The 21,122-nt window shown below is 38.5% G+C and overlaps 1 protein-coding gene across 6 annotated transcripts in view; it reads left to right on the top strand.

The window, feature by feature from the left end:
• Nucleotides 1–21,122, top strand: part of rerea (arginine-glutamic acid dipeptide (RE) repeats a) — a 147,477-nt gene that overhangs the window by 106,714 nt on the left and 19,641 nt on the right. For 4 of the 6 annotated variants that reach the window (XM_079589138.1, XM_079589135.1, XM_079589137.1 and 1 more), the window contains 7 exons: nt 3,149–3,254; nt 4,085–4,181; nt 5,820–5,924; nt 10,923–10,971; nt 12,479–12,603; nt 12,700–12,799; nt 17,240–17,338. In XM_079589138.1, coding sequence (XP_079445264.1) covers nt 3,149–3,254; nt 4,085–4,181; nt 5,820–5,924; nt 10,923–10,971; nt 12,479–12,603; nt 12,700–12,799; nt 17,240–17,338 — 681 coding nt within the window. Of the gene's footprint in view, nt 1–3,148; nt 3,255–4,084; nt 4,182–5,819; nt 5,925–7,751; nt 7,986–10,922; nt 10,972–12,478; nt 12,604–12,699; nt 12,800–17,239; nt 17,339–21,122 lie in introns of those variants that run through there. The other 2 variants (XM_079589140.1, XM_079589139.1) reach the window with 1 other exon arrangement.

Genomic DNA, 21,122 nt, shown 5'->3' with positions numbered 1-21,122 from the left:
TTAAAGAGAGCAAGCTTATGGGCGGAAACGGTCTCTGTGTGCACATCCATCATGCTTGAGAGAGTGAGCCCTTCCTGTCTGCCTGCTCCTCACTAATCATATTACGTTTCGTTGAGCATAGATCTGTCCCCCTCGATGCCACCAACATGTATGCATGCCGGCAAAACAAGCCTGAATTTCTGCACTCAAGCCATTTGGATTCTTTGCATACCTTTCCTGAAACATGATCACGGGCCAAAGCCTTTAAAAAAAAAACATTTTCCGCAACCACCTTCTCCAGGAAGTGTGAAAACCCCTGCTTTTCTTCGGGTCCTCTGCAGTCGGAGCCCGGTTTGGTTAAGAAAACCGGAGAGAGTTCTGGTGCCGGATGACAGAAAAGCACAACGTTGAAATTGAAAATAAACACACATTTCCTGTTAATGTGCTCTAGGTGGAGAGCTTCAGGGTCTGGCTTTGCTTAGCTGCGGGTTGGTTATGTGAGAAGAGTGCGAGGGCCTGGGCTGTGGTTGTTTTACCCTCTCCTGTTAATGTGGGAGCCATGTGACCGCTTCAAGCTGCAGATAAGACCTGCCACCGCTGCTGCAGCTGCCGCCATATTTAATGATTACGCTAAACAGACAAAATGTCAGCGGCCAACACGCAGCGTCAGGTCACTGGGGTGGGAGGTTATGCCACGGCGGTTGTATCCGAGTTGGTACCTTCAGCAATAGCATGTAATAAACCGTGACTAATTCAAACGGCGTGTGCGCAAGCATTCGCTTCGTGTAATTTTCCTCTCATTACCACCTCGGTTCTCCGTCCAAGCATGGCTCAAGAGCCCGCTTCTGTGTGCAGCTCTTTAATTCTCACATCACTAATGAATAGTCCTCACACATCTTTTCTCTGTGATGTGTGCCACACATCAGGTTATTATTAGCACAGTAGCTCCCTGTGGAAAGCCCAGCTGTTGGCGTGCCGGTGGAGTCTGCTTAACACCCCTGGTAGACTCCACCCTGCTCTGTTCCCCCTCTGGCCAGACCTCATAAAGTCCAGCTTCAGCCTCTTATAGCACTCTCACTGGACTCTTACACTGGCTGTGCTGTAATTAGTGCTGCCCACGCTGTTTGTCTCGCCCCACATCCCCCATGCTTCTAACATTTCTCACTTCTCTCTTCTGCCCTCTTTAGGTCGTGCTTATATCATGAATGTAGTGTTGGGCATTACAATAGGCATGTTTGGATTGGATCTGGGTTTCTCTTGTGCATTTTGCCCCATTTACATGGAGACAGACAGACACAGACAGACAGACAGACAGACTCCCAGGTTTAGAGCTCAACGAACAGACAAAGGAAGCAGCACAGCCATTATAGAGAGAAGGAGATAGCGGGCAGACCACCACTACCCCCTCCGTTCTCATGGTATGCCTCGCTCGTCTGATGGAGGGGAAATCTCTCCCTTTAGTGTCTCCATCACTGACTGAGACCTAGTTTATAAGTGAGCTGGCAGGGCCCTCGAGCAGTCTTAATTCAGTCATGTGTTTGGAGAGGTGGCTTTAAGCTGTGCTGGGATCAGCCGGATGAGGAGAAACTCGGGGAAGGAAGGGAATGCTGTGTGGAATGTCACTAATCAATTCAGCATTGTAATTGTAATAGGCTCCTCACCGCTGCCTCAGTTTGGCTGCCTCTCTCCGCCTCAGAGTGCTTATCTTGATAATTTGATTCTGCACAGTGATCTGTTCAGTGTAACATGCAAACATAATTAGGGTCTGATAATGAAACAGTAATTTCCAGCTCTAGAGCGACAGGAAAGGTTGCACAATTCGGCCACAGGGATCTGTTTGGACAGCACAAATATCTTATCAAACAGTATGAATTTGTTCTCAAAGCCTTAGGTGTTTATTCATGTTTAAACTCATTGTTTTATAGGGTTAATGTTAATGCAGGAGCTGAACCAAGGCACTGAAAGCTCTGAAATACCCTGGAGGAGCACAGGTTGTCTCCCCATCTGCAGTGTAATAAGCACTGACAACACCTCTGATGACACATACAAGTGGCCCAGTTACAGAGAGTGCCTTTAATCTCATTTAAATTGGGTTTTAACCATCTCAACAATACCACATCAGCACACATTTTAATTTAGCCTAGATTACTCTTACTCATGGTCTTTAATGCAAAGGATTCTTTCACTTTGACCTTGTTTAGTGGGCAATTTGAAAAGATGGCATTCTGTACTTTGAACATTTCTGTATTTTCATTTCTCCTCTCCTAGTATTTTCCAGTGATCTCAGAAAAGGTAGGAGTCTTGAAATATCTCTACAATGAGCTCAGCCCCCCACTCCCCCACCCCTTTTAGAAGCCAGAGCTGCATGAAGTGAATCAGGCTTTCAATAAAAAAAGACCCTTGGCTCTCTGATCCACCCTGGATGTTTTTTTTCCCACTAGGCTGGCGCGGTGGCACACACTCGGCCTTTTGTGGGGAATGTGGTAATCTGTAGTCATGTTAAAGATGACTGTGATTTCTGGCCACTGCTCCGGGGGTCTTGTCGCCAGCGTCTGCTGAGCTGTGGTTTCTTTAATGTCCTTTTAAACCATTTGAATGGTCAGTTGGCTTCGTGTGAGAGGATAATAAATATTTCATGTCAGGGAATAAAAACAGTGCTTTGCCCTTTTCTTCCCCTTCTCTGGCCCCTCTTGAAAGTGCCTCTGGGAGGTCTGGACATGACTCAGTGCTGCCACTTGCTGGTCATTATGCGGTACTGAAGCAAACGGGCACTGTGTGCAGTCCCTTGGATAGACAGCGGGTGGCAGAGTTCAAAGTGCAGCTGTAGAAAAGAGGGGAGCGGCAACTGATGTGTTTAGCTAGACAAAGCTGGCCTCGTTTTTTTTATATTTTTGCTCTGATTTTTTTTTTAACCTAAATATGCCCCATCCATGTTTCCTCACCTCCCTTCCACACATGGTCGTGGAGCCATTTACTTTATTAAAGAATGAAATGCCTTCAATCCCTTTTTAATTGACTTTATTCCACCAAGGGCTTTTGGCACGGGACGAGTAGAACTATAAACCCAGTGGTGGCACAGGCTCACGTTTGCCAAGAGCCAAATTTGAGACGCTGTGAACAAACAAACAATATCTGTTTATTTTACAGAATGTTTATTTTTCTCTTTCAGAGTAAACGGGACCATCTGTTAATGAATGTGAAATGGTATTACCGCCAGTCTGAAGTACCTGACTCCGTCTACCAGCACCTGGTGCAGGACCGCAACAATGAGAACGGTATGTGTGTGTTATGGTCGAAAAAACACAAAGAACTTTGTTTGAAGAGTCCTTCTCATTTATGTAACCACCCCTGGTTATTGGTTTGTGAAGTTTCATAGAGAACGGTATCTCAAATAAATGAGGATTCAGAAAAAAATACCACCCTCCTGCCCTTGTTTCCCTGGTAACGCTCCCTCAAGAGCGACAGCGGTGCCATGAAGTGCAAATAACTTTCAGTGTAATGTGCCCTCGGAGCTCTCATTCTCCCGACTATCAGCAGCAAATCTGAGCTTGATACACACATCAGGCAGTAATAACAGGCTGAGGGGGTCTGCCGGGCTGATTCTTTGGCACTTTGATTCACACCGCACTCTAATAAAGCATTAAGAAGGCCTGCATTTCTGCCAGCCTTCTGGAGAGCAGCAGCCGCCACCTGCTGCACCACTGACTAGTCTGACATGGTGGCCATTGTTATTTGTGCTAATGCCATCTGAAGACAAATGCTCATCCAACACTGTCTTTGGAAATATTTGCCTGAAAGGCCATAAATACACAGTTTAGCATCTAATGCAGCTTTTCCATTTGCATTAAATGTTTTTTGTTGTTGTTGATGAATTGAATCCCATTGCTTAATTTTATTCAGTTTTATTGTTTATTTCCAAGAGCTGCTCTACTGTTACTGTCATTGTCTATAAGTCTATAGCTGTCATATTTTATAGCTGCGCAAGTGTCTGTGCATCTGTCTGGTTTCTGTTGTCGCGCATGCGTTTATTATGTGTGCACCGTTTTATTAGCGACAGTCTGGATGCCTCTCACGCACCATGTCTGCTTTCTGTCTCTTTCTCCAGACTCTGGTCGTGAGCTGGTTATTACTGATCCCGTGGTTAAGAGCAGAGAGCTTTTCATCTCAGACTATGTGGACACTTATCATGCTGCTGCCCTCAGGTAACACACACACACACACACACAATTAAATTCAACTGTGGTCAGGAATTCAGTATCTCTTTTTTTTTGCCTTTTGACTATTATATCAATATCCATATTTATGTTTAATTTTTTCCAATCAAAAGAACTGTAATATTCCATCAAGTGTAGTCAATTAGATTCCAAATGTTTACAAGAAGTCTTTTTTTACTAAATGAAGACAACAAATGTTTTTTTTTATATAAATATGGAAAAATCCTTCATAATGTCCTATTGAATTTCAATAATAATAATAAGTCTTATATTTATATTTAATTTTAAATATATTAAATATCCTGCACAGGGTATTTTTGGATAGTGCAAACAAGTAGCTGCTTTGAGTTTTGAAATGCAGTTTGAATGAATTCATGGAAATCAAACATACAAATTTTTTTTTTATCAACACATTTTTTTAATAAATGTAATCTATTAAACATGTCTTATACTGGCATTCATACACAGTGTCGTACTCATACTGGCAACTTCTAAAACTAGTCTAATGATTACACCAATAAATTGTGAATATTCCTTTTAAAAGCCAGTACTAGCTCTGATGATTTATGGTCATTAAAGAAACCTCTGGCAGGTACAGATTCTCTGGGATCTAAGACTCGAGTATTTAAGAGCTGTAAACAGACATTTTGATCCTCTCAGTTCAATCACTACAGGAGTGGCCGTCTCGGTACAGACAACCATTTCACAGCGATTCTGCATGCAAAGCATTACTGAAAGCAATTAGGTTTTTTTTTTTTGCCATGAGGCTCAGGGAAAAGAGTACAGGCATGCTTATTGTCAAGAAACCAGACCTTTTCAGTCTGTCTTTACCCAAGTGATGTATTTTCGCCTCTCTCTTTCTCTTCCTCCCTCCTTTCCTTTCCTCTCTCTTAACTGAAACCATCTGGAGGCAGCGCACAGCTCTGAACCACTGATTTCAGGGCAAATTAGCTGCAACTTCTGCTGCACAGAGACCCCTTTGATTTGACTTATTACAGGGCTTTAGATAAACTCAGTGAATTCCGCTAGCATGTCGTAATTCCTGCTCCAAACCTCATGTTCCTTTCATCGTATGAGGAAGGTATTGAACCAGTGCAAAAACACTGATGCCTATTATTTTGATGGCCCCTGATGTCGAAAATGTAAAGTGCAGAAGTGGGGCATTGTAAAAATGTCACAATTCATAGAGTTTGTTCGCTCTGCATTGCTTGAAAATCCTGTGGTGTTTGCTATCTTTTGTTTGTCTAACAGGATGAAGGGAAAGGGCATAAAACAAATTTACAGGAATACTGTAACCCGCAAGATTACCCGCACTTACAAACCTATAGCAATAGCTTCAACGAGACGTGTCGGTTATCAGACACTGTCTCTTAAAGACATAGTTCACCCCAAAATAAAAATGATTATTATTTACACAAAGGTGGGAGAAAAATGATGACAAAATAACATATGGTATTGGAACAGCATTTGGGCGTATTCAATAAATAAATAAATATAATATTAATATAAATAAGGGTTAGTAAGTAATAATGTCAAATATTCATTTTAGAGTGAACTATTCCTTCAAGTAAACCTGGAAATGTATTTGCACCATGAAACTGATTTGTTTGCTCTATTTCTTTGCAGGGGGAAATGTAACATTTCACACTTTTCTGACATATTTGCTGCCAGGGAGTTCAAAGCACGAATCGACTCTTTCTTCTACATCTTAGGATATAACCCAGAAACCAGGTAAGCCTTTACTGACTTCTGTCTTCAGATCCTCTGTGGCAATATTTTACAAATAGAGATTTTATTATTCATATCAGGTATACTGGTTTTGTTGTATTCACTCTAAAGTGTCATATAATGCATAAAGGCAGTTGTGAATAGATTAAATCAAGGACACTGGCATCTGTTTTATAGCCTGTCTTTGACAAGCATGTAGTTTTATTTTCCATCTCCAGCGTTTTGGAGAATTTTATAATGCTTTAATTTTCCATTATAAATGGAACATAAATACAAAGTTTGGGGTTAATGTTTGATCCTTCAGAAATCATTCTAGTGTGCTAATTTCTTATTCTGCTTAAAAATTTTGTGGAAACTGATACTTTTTTCAGGATACATTTATGAATAGAAAGTTCAAGAGAACAGCATTTATTTGAAATGTAAATCTTTTGTAAAATTATAAATGTCTTTAATCTCACTTTTGCATCCTTAATTTATTTCTTAAAAAAAAATTACTGACCCCAAACTTTTGAATGGTAGTGTATTTAATAAAAACTATTTTTAAGATTCATAAATGTTTTTTATATATATATTTAACCATAATATTGATTTAATAGCATTAAAATATAATATTCGGTTGTTCTCGGAGTCTGATTTTAAGCTTGCTTGCTTTAAGAAGACATTAGTTGTTGTTTTACGCTGTTTGTTCGTTGACATTATTTTCTCACAGGTGCATGTTATGATGAATGTAAAATACCAATACAGCTGAAAGAACAGGAAATGGATTTTGTATGATGCTTTTCACTGCGAGTTTGAAATGCTAGTCACATTGTTTCTAGTATTAATAATGTAACTGAAGACACCTCAGTTATTTACTTACTGTAGCAATCCCGGCTTTGCTCAAAGAATGTCCATTGAATGTTTTACGGCCTCTTCTCTGTGTGGTACACTCACGTTACAGTGTTTTAAAGGACAATGACTTGTCTTTTGTAATGGCTTTGTCTTTTTGTAAATAATGGGCTACTTATTTTTTAATAAAAATTGACTATTTAGACACTCAAATTTAAAACCAATGTAACTGATGTAATCTGAGGTGTATTTAAGCATACAAAGATTATTCAAACATTTGAAATCCAAATCACATCTGCAAATTAATTTTAATTAGGATATTGTAAATATGAAATGCTGCATCAGACTCAGTATAGTGCAAATATTTTCATCTCCAGATTTAATCTTAAAGGAATCATTCACCCAAAAATGTACTGAATTAATCAAAATTATTATTTACTAAGTCATTATTTATTTGCCTTTATTTATATTTACTTATGTACCCTAATGCTGTTGCAAACCTATGTGCTCCTGTTTTTTTTTGTTTTTTTTGGGGGGGGGGGGGTGTATTGATAAAATGCTTTCATTTGCAGATGATGTGCAATAATTATATTTAAACATACTATATTAACAAAAAAAAATCTGTTTCACGCTTCTAATGTGACAGCTCTATTAAATGTATAAAAGCGTAATGGGAATGAATAGTTAAATCCCCTATTCCTTTGTGTATAACAATCATAGCCTGTATGCTGTTGTGTCAGGGAAAAAGCAGGATTACATTAGGACCCATTACCATAGTCATGTGATGCACCAATAATGGGGTGCATTAGGAGCCCGGGGAGAAGAAAGGGGATATTTGAGGGGTAATAAGATGCTGTGGCGGATAAACAGGAGCAATGGTGTACTGTTGCTGGTTGGGAGCCCCCTTCACGGGTCCCCCACTCAATCACAGTCTATCGCCCTCTCCACTCCCTCCTCCCGCTTGTTTGGTATGCAGCAGCAGCATGGTGTGTGTGTGAGAAGGAGAGATGGGCTGTGATTCCTCTGCGTGTGTGTGTGTGTGTGAGGTCGCGGCACATGCTCAGTGCTGTCTGTCGGTCACGGCACAAGCTCAGTGTAAAAGCTGACTGAATGCCTGAGCCTCCATTTTGAGTACCTACACAAATAGGTGCGAGAGGACACTTTATTCCTCCTCACTCTGTCAAAATCAAACCGCAGCTCTGGCTCCGACATGGACGACCTGTTCAGTCCGCGCAGGTAACGTTACGTTAGCATGCTCGTCTTCACCTGTTAAGATATCGGCGTGCGTCATTCTGGACGTACCCGCCTCGCGCGGCTGTTGTAATGCTATATACGTGTTTGTCTTGAAAACAGCTGTCCGTGCTTTAAATCGCGTTGACAGTGCTGTCCGGTTGTTTGTGTTGCTGTCATTAGCATTAGCCGTCTGTGCTAATGTCAACGCTGTGTGCTTTCATCATTAGTGCTTTGAGCGGGTGAAATAAAGCGGGTTTGCACGCACGCTAGTGTGAATTGTCCGACATAAGATATTTAACTTTTATTTTGTTTTAGACTTGAATATACAATTTTCCTATTATGACTTGACAGTACGCTGTGTTGTGACTACAGTCGGAATGTCATGGCGTAGGATAGAGAGCTCTGAGTTTCAAATGTATAATGCAAAGCCTCCGTTGTTTTAAAGGGGTTTAGTCGGTGTGTAAATAAAGTTGAGGCGTTCGCTGTATTTATTCAATGTGTTATGAGTGTCCCTAAGTCATGCGGTGATTGGAGGATATTGATGGAGGGGGCGGGGCTAGGCTTGATTGCTGTGCTCGTGGTCGAGTCAAAGTATGCAGGATGTTGTGCTTGTGTTGACAGGGCTTCATGTGCTAGAGATACTGTTGTAATTAAAGATGTAGTGTATAATAAGTGTATTTGGGAGTTTTTCCTTGTTTGTTTTATTTAATGAACATTAGTTTATAAACTGTTTATTCTATCCAAGTTAAAATACGTTGATCTGTGTTTTTGATCTTAAAAGTTTTAAAGCATGTGACTAAGGAATATCATGCTGATATTCTTCATTTGCCCTTCCAGTGCAATTTTCTGACCTTTTGATTCAAAGGATGTCAAGCCAGGAAGCATCGCTGCATAAGTGTTCACACATGTTGCTGTTTAAGTCAGACTCTTATTAAACTAAATGTTTGAATTTTAGTTTGTCGCTTCAGATAAACTCTATACTTCATCATCTGGTCAAAGAGTTTTTCCAGTTCTTCAACAAAATACCCACTAAGTGCAAAAGGAATTTACAAAATAGTTTGTTACAAAGTATACGTTTATATTCGACATGTCAGGCTTGCCCTGGAGTCCTTGTTACACCTGCGAAAAGGACATGGCTCATTAAAATACAGATTCTCTATTTATTTATTTTTATTAATCATGAATCCAAGTTAATATTTGCCTGTGCTAATAGTAAATCAATTAAACATTTTTGTGTGTGTGTATGTATGTGTGTGTGTGTGTGTAATTATATATTAGTCACATTAAAATATTCAATTCAAGTCAAATAGAAAATAGTCAAATAGAATTCCTGCATTTAGCAGACAATGGCACATTTTTAATGCAAAAGTTTAAATGCATATAATTACATAATTTTAAAGTTCTGGAATTCAAAAACTTAATGGAACAAGTTTTTAAATCTTGACACCTTGATCTTGTGAATAGTCATTTTAAATATAATTGTTTATACATTATTTACATGTTGTAGCATTAATCTTAATACATCCTCTTGTAACCTATATGTTGAAACTATATTTTGAATTTAGTCATTCATATGTAATAATTCTATAGAAAAAAAAATGGTTTAGTTGTCCTCCACTGGCGACATTTTTCATATTTTCTTGACACATTTTGGAGAGATTTCTCTTTGCAATACGTGCTGTTTGCGATCTAACTGTGGCGTGGCAGCCCTCCGATCACTGTCAAGGCTGATCAAGGCTCTTGTGTGCTTTGCTGCCTAATTCAGACCCTCCAAAAATGCAGAGCCTGCAGAATGTTTAGGATCCCGGCCGAGTGATTTCTCCCCTCCGCTATCGCCATCATCTCGCAGCAGATTCAGTTTCAGACAAGAGAGCATTAATGCTTGCCTTGCTATTTATTTCATGTGGATTTGTCTTTCATTATAGGAGTCGTGAGCATTAGAATCAGACTCTTAAAATGTTAAACAGCTCAATACTGAAAAGCTTTTAATGGAGGCCTGTCTGCTTTTTCTTCATCTGTCTGCCATATTTGCTTCAGTGTGGAATTTCCTCCATTGACAGAGCTTGTGTTTTTAGTGGATCATGCTAGAGGGAGAGAGAGGGGTTGTTTATGAAATGTACCCAGATGAAGGAGGGATATGATTTGAGGCCCTAACCTCTCCTCACTTTGCAGCCAGGTTCGGGCAGCCAGCCCGGCGGTGGAGTGAGAGCTACTCTGGACGCAAATCATAGTGACAGTTTCTGGGCCCCGCTCTGTGCCTGGCTATATGAAAATCAGTGCTGTTGCCGTGGCAACAGAGCGGGGAAGGCTTTTCAAAAGGAACATCTTGTCATTTTCTTTAATCCACTGCAGCTGGAGATCGGAACACTATTATTAAATTGTAGTTGCCATGGTTACTACCATGGTTTTTCAACAGCAGCCATTTCAGGGCTCCTCTCCCCCTGCTTATCATCTGGTCTTTTGGGGGCTTTTGTAGTGTACCTCCACAAAAACAATGAGAAACGTCAACTGCGCTGTTCGCCGCCTTTGTTCGGTCTATTGATTTAAATCCACACCATTTCCTCTTAGGCTCTATTGTGCATTAATGTGAATCTTGCATTAATGTGATTTATTTTAATGTGCTGCTAAAGCCATGTAATACCCTAAAAGCACCATCAGAGCATTGAAAATGTTTTTGTAGAGGTAAAAACCTGTTAAGTAAGCTGCTAAAAGGCTGTTATAGCCTGAAGGTTAACAATCTGGGCTTTTAATGCTAATACAATTTGAGTACTAACTACGGATGTCAATCTCCAATGTATGAAGCACAACACTTCACTTCAGACACATTTTCTATACTCTACCATACTTCTATACTAAGAAAATAGCTAAATGCAGTGTATGACATTTCATAAACCACACAACCAATTAATTTTTCTTTCATTCTCTCTCCTTTTCTCTCAGGCGATTAAACAGTACACAAGGGGAGATTCGAGTCGGTCCCAGTCACCAGGTATGTTTCTTTACAAATGCTTAGGATGTTATCTGAAACCTTGTCTTCCCTGACATTGGATTGAACAGAGATATCCAAAGCTCATATTAAGCAGTGGCTTGATTGACAAGCTCAAGGATATTACTGCTGGTCTTCTGTCACCTGCATACTTAACTTGAACGTGTCCTCATAGCGCATTCAAGAAGATGCTTAATGGATTTTTCATGCAGTGCAGCGCTCATATGGAATAGTGTTTGGAAATTGGCTGCTCGGTGTATGTGGGATTTATTAGAAACATTCAGCAGTGTTTTATGGGAATTAGGATCGGTCACAGTGGTCTGAAACTGAAAAGCCAAAAGGAAGATCGCTAAAGAAGATGGCACACGATGAAAAAGACAGAGCACCACCAGCAATTAATGTCAGAGGTTTTATAGTGTATATTCTCCCAGAGATCCGTTCAAGTTATCATGTGGAGTGGAACCAGTGGCAGGACCTCTGCCCAGGGTTACTTCAAATGACTTTAGATGAAGTTCGGTAATAAAGCTCTACAGGGCCGGCTATTACAGGCTAGCGCACCATGGATATTGATCCAACCCGGGACGGATCTGAATGCTAGTTACATGTTAGGAAATTACTTTTGAGGTTTGCACTAAGATTTATTTGAGCACATGATTTTTGTATTTAACTCTGGCAACATTCTACTGAAGGGATTTAGTCAAGGATTTCAGGACACGGTGTTCAAGAAACATGTGTAAAAAAATGCTAACACTTCAAAGCCATCTCCATGTTTTTTTTGTTTTTCCCTGTGTGAATATACACTAGCGTTCAAAAGTTTGGGGTCAGTAACTTTTTTTTAAACTAAAATACTTTTATTCAGCAATGATGCATTAAATTAATCTAAAGTCTTTTTCTAAAAAATATTGTGTAATGTTGCAAATGATTTCTATTTCAAATAAAGGGTGCTGTTGATAAAAATCAAATCAGCATATTAGAATTTCTGAAGGTTCATGCGACTGCATAGAAAAGGTTATTTTAAATAGTAATGTCACAATATTATTGTTTTTTACTGTATTTTTTAATTAAATAATTGCAGCCTTTGTGAGCATAAGAGACCTCGTTCAAAAACATAAAAAAAATTCTTACCGACCCCAAACAAAATGGTAGTGTATATCTATTAGTAATGCTTGCTCATACTTTGGCATTAGGCCTCCCACGACCTCCTAATAACAAACTAAAAACCACTCTTAGCAGCTGCAAAGCAGCGACCTGGTAACCACCTACGTCTTGCGTCAATATCACCTTCAAAAGTCTAAACGCAATATTTATACACACAAGGGGAAGCTAAATGTTTAGTTGCCTCTTTGATTCAAGCGAGGTCATTTAATCACCCATGATTGTTCGCACCCCTCTGTCGGCTTGATGCATACAGAGATTAAATGATTTTGAAAATTGATATTTAGCACTCATCACTAGTGCTATTTGTGTTGTGACCGCAGCTGTCTGTCCCCTCTGTGCTTTGCCAAATTAGGCCAAGCTGCCAGAGCTCCAGCCCTTTCCCTCTCCTGGAGGTCAGACAGTGACAGAGAATGAGGAGCTGGTCTGGATGCCTGGGGTCAACGACTGTGACCTGCTCATGTACCTGCGGGCAGCCAGGTAAGCCCTACCTTCACCCCGCATTTTAGTCGTGTTATACAATGTGTTGTTGTTGTTAGCTCGGACTTCATCAATATTCCCTCTCTTTGGTACCAGGAGCATGGCAGCGTTTGCAGGGATGTGTGATGGGGGGTCAACAGAGGACGGCTGCCTCGCCGCCTCAAGAGACGACACTACACTTAACGCATTAAACACTGTAAGTTCACACACACACACACACACACGATTCACAATGTAACTGACCCTTATTCCAGATTTAAGATTAAAGGTGCTCTTTCAGCTAACAGTAAAATTAGCATTGAGTAACATAAAACTGAAAATGGAAAATCAATGCATCTGGAGGGTTAGTGATGTGTTTTATGTAGAAGCTGTGTAGCAACTCATAAAGTAATAACAAAGCATAATGTAATAGCTACACATGATGTAATGGGTATTACATTATTAATGTAATAAAATGTTTATAATCATTTTTGTCAAGATGTAATAAAATCTTGAGCTCATAATGTAATAACGATTTTCCAATGTAATTACAAATGTTCACATAATGTAATAGGTTATTGTATGATAAATGTATTACATTATGAACACCCTGTAGAAACTTATGATGTAATCACAATTCATAAGGTAATACCAGCACAATGTATAAGTGAAACAATGTTTACAATATAATAATTATTTCAATGTAATTGAAAATTGAGGTATTATTAGATTTATGTAAAATAAGCTATTACATTTAAAGTAAAGTTGGCATATTTAGCTACATTGTGAATAACAGTTTCATTAAAAAATTTGTGATTATGACATGCTCCATTATTTTTATTTTTTATTTTTTTATTCATTTTAGCTATTGTCACGTACTGCTGGTCAGTAAACACAACAAAATTGTCTTCAATCTAGAAGTCTTTAATTTACATCCAAAAATACAGTACAGGAATGAGGAAGATCAAACACAAACCAAATATACAATCTTTTGTTACGTCACATTATCGCAAGACAAAGAACTGGGCAGAACTAAGAGCTTAAATACATGGAGACAATTAATAGAACTCAGAACAGGTGTAGAACCATTAGACAATTAGAAACCATGGGAACAAATAAGGACCTAGATTGAATGTTGTACTGTATTTTTCAACATCTTGATGTACTTTCAGGCTTTGTTTTGCTGTAACTTGTATTAAAGTGAAGTAATGTTTGCTTAATTTACACTCCATGCTGCTAATTGCTGTAGCAAATAGCATGATCTCACACACACACACACACACACACCTCATTGCTATATTGATACTGTGAGTTTTCTTTTTACAACATTTGTACACAGTGTTGGTATTTAACAGTATAAATAACTTATGTATATTAGTAGTAGTAATAATAATAGTAGTAGTAGTAGTAGGAGCAGTAGCATCAGTAATCTGGTGGATTTTGTAGACATTCCAAGACTGGATTTAGATGTTTAAAATGTACTGTAAATAAATACCAATGCTTTAATAACAATATAGTAATAATTATTGCATTCATATTTAAATCTGTTGCATTTCACAGGTAATTTAAGACTGGATTTAGATTGTTGTATGTCAATTCCTGTAAGGGAATACAATTTTTAAAAATATATATTTTTGTAAAAGCTATTACAATTATGACAATAGCTTTTGGTGAGTTTGCAATCGAATACATTTCTCATGATGTAAAAATTATTACATTATGAACATTTTATTACAATAATAATGTAATACTTATTACATTATGTGCATTTATTACATTATGAGTTGCTACATTATTATTAAATAATACAGTAAGGTTTAAACACACTAAACAAAAATGTGTTTTTAATACTAAGAAATTATTTTGTCTCTTGCATGGGTAATTGCTTTTAGCAAAGTCACAGTTTATTTATAAAGCACTTTTTAAAAACAGCAAGTGTTTATCAAAGTGCAGTACACACATCACATCTCAATGATACAAACAATAGCAGTCATAATAGAATTTATCGAAATCGTGTAGCAGTGTTGACACTTAAAATGGTACTTTATTTGGTCCATGGTAAAACTTGTTGTTCTATTCAGTCATGATTTTTTTTATCTTCTGGTCACTTTTTAAGAACCAGACATGAGATGCAAATAAACAGCAATGTGGATTCTTCAATAAAACGTTGCTGCTGAACGGAGTGCTTTTTCAGACTCTGAGCTGCTGCTTTGTAAGTGGTGATTCAGTCAAAGTGCATTTTTGTTATGCAATTACCAGTATTTATTGTCATTTTACTGTGGAGCTATTTAGACAACACAAAGAGAAATTAATCCAGTCACATTACTCAGTTAAGAAAACCATAAAATGTCATAATGTCAAAACCAAGAGGTTCAGCCAGTAGAGTGATTTAACAGAGAGACCACACGCTTCAGTAAGAGACATTTTCTATATAACTAATCACTCAGGCTCATGAGGAGAAAGTTTTAACAACCTTATTTCTAAAATAGATTATTACAGTGGTTTTGCGGCTCGATTTACTTCCCAGTTTCATTAATTGTTTGGTGTGTGGTCTTGACACATTTTCCTGATCTTCAAAGTAACTTGAGTGTGACACATCTGCCTGTATATGTCGGCTTTATATGGTAGACTCTTCTGTGCATCTAATTTTCCTCTACTTGCTCAGTACAGCAGCTAAAACCCAATTTGTCTTGGCCAATTAAGTGCCCAGCACCAGAGAGACACAGTGAAGTAAGATGTCCCTAGCAGGCTTCACGCCTAATTGTCAAAAGATGAAAAAAAATCCCTCAGCGTTTTCACTCACATTTGTTCACCTTCTCAGCGGTGCACCACAGGCTACCGCTCTCTGAACACAGCCTCGCCTCGGGAAAGACACAGGCACCAGGGGCCTTCAAAACACGCTAGTAAATTGGCGTTGAAGAGCTCCTCAGTGATGTCTGCGATTGTAAGATGTCTGAACAAGAGGGGTGTAATTCATGGCTTCATTAATGCACAGTGGTCGCTGACAGCTGAGCTTTTTTTGCAAAGCTGAATTTACCAGCTCCTACACGGTCAGGTTACCCGATCAAGTACAGAGCATATAGCATTTATGCTAATGCTGCTCCTGTTAGACAACTTGTGAGTCATTATGAAACCAATTCCTCTGTTTGTCTCCTATCCTTAAAAAAAAAAAGCATTCGACAAATGAACCTGAAATGCAATAAACATGAATTTTCCATTTTGACTTAGAAGTGGATAAGCTGAGAATTAATGTGAGCTGAGGTTCACATTTTCATGACCTTTTTCCACTCATCTGCAATTCCAATGTGCTTTCGGCGTGAATTGCCTCGTGCCTCAGTCAGGTATCTGTTTGCCTTTGACGAGCTGCTTTGTTGTAGCCATATTAGTAATGATCGCTGATGTTGAATTGTGTATTTTGATCCGGCCAAAGTCTCCAGTGGTAGAGTAAAAAGGATTTAGCACGTCACTTCAACCAGATATTGTTCTGCATTCAAATATTTTTGTAAACAGACCTAATGTGTGAACCTTTAAGCCTTTAAATAGTAAGTGACATCAGTTTGTGACAAAACGCTCCATTGTTAACGGCTAGTTATAATAAGCAGCTTGTCTGGACGTTCTGAGTCATATTAATGTGTTTTTCTGCATCATCCGTGAGGTGTGCGTGGCTGCTTTTCTGGCAGTATATTTTAGGTTTTTTGACTTCACGCTCATCTGCCTGCTCAATACTTAATGACTTTCAGATTTCTAGTCCAGCTGTCCAAACTCACCCTATCTGTCACTTTTGTAGAGTTCCAATCACTGTTAAAGTGTTCAGGATGTCTTTACACTGGGAAAAATGAGTCGAATGCAATCACATATGACCGTTACCCCACATTGTAACAATGAACTAAATAAATTAAATAGAATAGTCGAATAGTTAATTAAATGCTGCTGTTTGACAATAGTTAAAGGATTAGTTCACTTTTAAAATGAAAATTCTGTCATCATATACTCACCCTTAAGTTGTTTCAAACCTGTATGAATTTCTTTCCTCTGCTGAACACAAAGGAAGATATTTAGAAGAATGTCTGTAACCAGACAGTTTCTGGTTCCCATTGACTTCCATAGTATATTTTTTTCCTACTATGGAAGTCAATGGGAACCAGAAACTGTCTGGTTACTGACATTCTTCTAAATATCTTCCTTTGTGTTCAGCAGAGGAAAGAAATTCATACAGGTTTGAAACAACTTAAGGGTGAGTATATGATGACAGAATTTTCATTTTAAAAGTGAACTAATCCTTTAAATAAGGATGTTTTCTAATTTCATTAGATTTTAGTGTTTTTGACTTAAGTTAAGGTTAAATTAGTGTTCACTTGTATTTGCTGTTTTCAATGCTTTAAAACTTGTATTAGCATTTAGTAATAACACTTTTACTTAATAAACATTATTGTAAGTGTAATATTGTCACTCTAGCTGAGATTCATACAGTTGATTAAATTATATTGTTGGATAATTAATGCAATGCTTAAATGTAATTATCTTATTTTTCTTAGTAAGTGGTAGTGTATCTAACCATTTAAAAGAAGCTGCTTTACTGTAGTTTAAAAAGAGTAGCTTGTAAAGATACATTTCCAAAAGGGCTAACATTTAATGTGAATTTCTGTCTTTCACACAGCTTCATGAGAGCAGCTATGATGCCGGGAAAGCCCTGCAGCGGTTGGTGAAGAAACCAGTGCCCAAGCTGATTGAGAAGTGCTGGTCAGAAGACGAAGTGGTGAGTGAACGAGTTAACTTTCTTCATTATGTGGAGAGGGAAGGCCGGATTTCGCTGCATTGCTGGCTCTTTGTCGTCCGCTGAAAAGCACTCAGGATTCCAGCTCCTCCAGCAGAACAGGGCAGCTGCATCCTGTTTATGGCCTGTGGAATAAATCTTCCCTGTGAGGGAGAAGCAAAGGAGGGGGAAACAAAGTCTTGGTCAGCTTGTGTTAGAGTCTTAAATTTGATCTGTGTACCTGAAAGCAATTTGTGCTTTGGATTTTATAGTATAAGGAAAAGAGATCTGTTGTGTCTATAATAGCCTGAAAAGCAATTATACATTTAAACGGTCCATGAAGGGTTTGACATAGGCATCTAGTGTAGAATCCCAGGGTAAACATTTTATTTAAAGGTAAATAAAAGACCGTATAACATTTTTATGGTCTGCACCCAGTGCCAAAACTCCTTTCATACTAGGGTGACCAGACGTCCTGTTTTCCCTGGGACAGTCCCGTATTTCAGCTCTATTTTTAGTGTCCCGACTTATGATGAAAAAATCATGTTTTGTCCTGTATTTCGTCTTTCCTAAGTTCTGTTAGGTGATCATAAAAGTGAGGAGTAGTCTTCTGTCATGCGAGAATAGCCTAATCAAAGGTAACCAATCTCGTCATAGTATATTTTGGAGAAATCCACTAACAATTTGTTATCGATTAACTTGCATAAGGATGTCAAATAAGCATGTTTGTGTACATGTAACGAGGATCTTCAAAAAGAGTTTATCAAGATATAATGCCCAGTAAGTTCTCAAAAAAACTCAAAGTACCGCGCTGAGTATTTGGAGTATCTCACATTAGTACAGTAAAAGCATTCGGTCTTAAAGTGACAGCAGCCTAAAATACCTGTCAGTGTAATTTAATGTTAATCAAACAACAAATTATGTTAAATAAATATAGGCCTATTATACATGTTAAATAAACCTTAAAATTAAACCCGTTTAATTTGTATATCGTTGTCCTATTGTTTATAATTTGCTTCTTTGTTATTATTTATATAACAAAAATAAAATAACTAGGTCCTATAAGATGTATATCACAAAATAATTTTTATGAGAAATAATTCCACCTGGTCCCGTATTCCACCATGAGAAATCTGGTCTGGTCACCCTAATTCACTCGCATTCAAACTCACTCCATTCATAGTTGTCATCTAATAAACTAGATTTCTTCTAAACGTACTTTCAGCAGCACACACATTCAAGAAGTCTCCTAAATGTTTATTAGGTTATTTCCATCCCAACAGGCTTTATGCTGCAGCTTTTTTTATTAAATCGATACTCATGTTTGTGTGCGTATGTGTACATATGTACACACTCAATAAAAGCTACAAGGCTGAATTTTAAAAGTAGTGGTCATGTTAATGGTGCCAGCAAGCCCATTAAAAAAGATCAATTAGCTGTGTGTATCGATTTGCATCGGCATGTTTAACTGAGTGTGGGCCTGTTTTTAATGTACGCAGGGCCGCCGCGCGTGTGTGAAGCGAACTGTATAACAGTCTGTCTGAGATGAATAATAGAGATGCTGAATAAATACTGCATGAGCGCAGGCCTCGATTACACCACTGTTGGTATTTTTCTCTGTGGCGTGCGCACACCCCTCAGGAGGCTGTTTGGGGCAGGCAAGCTGCCCCCTCCTCCCCGTCTGTAACCCAGCCAGGCCACCACTGCACTGTCAAGGACACCGCTCCCCCTGATCTGATTTCAAGTTGTGCTTTTGCAGCCCTGCAGCCTTGAGGGACAGGTGTAAATGTACCCCTGACCTTGGACGCTCGCACCAGCCCCGCTGCTCCTCATTTATTTATTATCCCTCGCTTTCCCTCTCTCTCTCTGCCTGCAGGTCCACGGCCTCATTATTCCTGCTCTTTTTCCATCGCTCCTTTTTGAAATGTGAATAAAAGTGACAGTGACTGTCTCAGAAATGACAGAATCATCCCCTCTTCAGGGTCACTTGTCACCCGTCTCCCTCAGCCGCTCGACCCGGCCCTCGGAGCCTCTCTTCTCAACTAGCCTGCAGCGCTTTCAGCCGCAGAGAGGAAGAGTGTGCCATTTTATTTCTTTTCCCGTGCCACAGTTTATCGGGAGAATTCTTTTAGATCCCGCTGTAATGCTCTAAAATGGCACGTCATATGTAACACCCTTTAATCTTGTAAGCCATTTTAGTATTGCAGTGTAAGAAATATTAGCCCCCTGTGAGGTTTTTTTTCTTTCTGTATTTCCTCTAAGGATGGAAAGTAAATTTATCAAAAGGAACAATAAAGACTTACATTTTTTCCCAAAAAAAAGTCAAATAAATGCTTTCCATTAAACTTTTTCCAACATTGGTAATAAGTGTTTCTTCTCCAAATCATCATATTAGAATGATTTCTGAAGGATCATGTACCACTGAAGACTGGAGTAATGGGTGCTGGAATTTCAGCTTTGACATCGCAAATTAACTTTTAAAAGATGCCAGAATTGAACGGAGCTGTTTTAAATTGTAGTAGTAATTCACAATATTGCTATTTTAATTATTTTATCGGAAAATAATGCAGACTTGCTAAACATGACACTAAAAACATTAGAGACAACAGAGATTTTAAAATATTAAAAAAATCTTACTGACCTGAAACTTTTGAATGGTAACATAGAGGGTAGATTCAGTCATTCAGAAAAATTCAGTCATAATATGATCGTCGTAATTTTTACCTCAAGTGTCTTGAAGAACAAAAAGTCATACAGGGTTGGAATTACTTTTAAGGTGAATAAATGAATTAATTTTTTGAGTGAACTATCCCTTTAAGAGAGGCTGAGCTTGAATGTGCCTGTGATACCCAAAGATGCAGCTCACTGTGTTTTGAAACACAGCCAGAAAAAGAGCACCGAGTGCTGTTTCTGGGTGTCTGATATATGACCACTGTGAGGACTGCTATCTGCTGCTCTGCCCTGCTGTGTATTATCTTGAGCTTGTCACAAGTTGACAAATGACAGCGTCCCGTCAAGCTCCAGATAGTTGAAATGCTCTGTGCGGCAGCGGGCAACCTGGCAAGATTGTAGCCCCCCAGTGGTGATCTAAGAAGCCTGCACAATTTCTCCAAAAAAACACCTCCCTACTCCTTAATATTAATCTCAGTGCACAGTAATAAAGGGAGGGGAGTCTTTGGAGAAGGGAAGAATACCCCCAGTACAGCAGATTATGACTTTTTCCTGCGGGCCACCCACATGGAAGGTTACATGTTTGTTTAGTTCAGTGGTTTTAAACTGGTTTTGCTTCAGGACCCAGAATTTACTTGGGACAGCAAGTGATGACACAACACAGTACAAAAATTAACTAAAATCCTAAAACAAAAAAATCCTTAAAATCCAGCTTTGAAATATGCTTGTATGAATAATGCTATACGGAATAAAATAGTATAGTATACTATACTAAGTACATCTTTTTGTAATGAAAATAGTAAAAAATAAAATACTAATTGCATGACAATGTGTTTTTAGACATTCAGTGAAGCACTATATGCAAAAATATATATCATATTATAATTTTATTATTAAAAATAAAATGTATTATATAATTCAAATAATACTATAAATATAAACTGTGACCCACTAGTTGACAATCACTGAGATGGTTGGAGATATTTTCTCTGTCACTGGACTATTTTAGTTATGTGTGAAGTGGAGTCACTAGCGCTCAGATTTAAAGACCGTTTTATTGCCATGAGACTTGCGCAGACAGGAAGGGTGTGTTGGAGAATTTCCTGTCACCTTTGGT

This window comes from Phoxinus phoxinus, assembly GCF_949152265.1.
Source record: "Phoxinus phoxinus genome assembly, chromosome: 18".
Lineage (NCBI taxonomy): Eukaryota > Metazoa > Chordata > Actinopteri > Cypriniformes > Leuciscidae > Phoxinus > Phoxinus phoxinus.
Note: the sequence above shows the minus strand (reverse complement) of the source record. Positions and strands in the feature narration are given on the sequence as shown.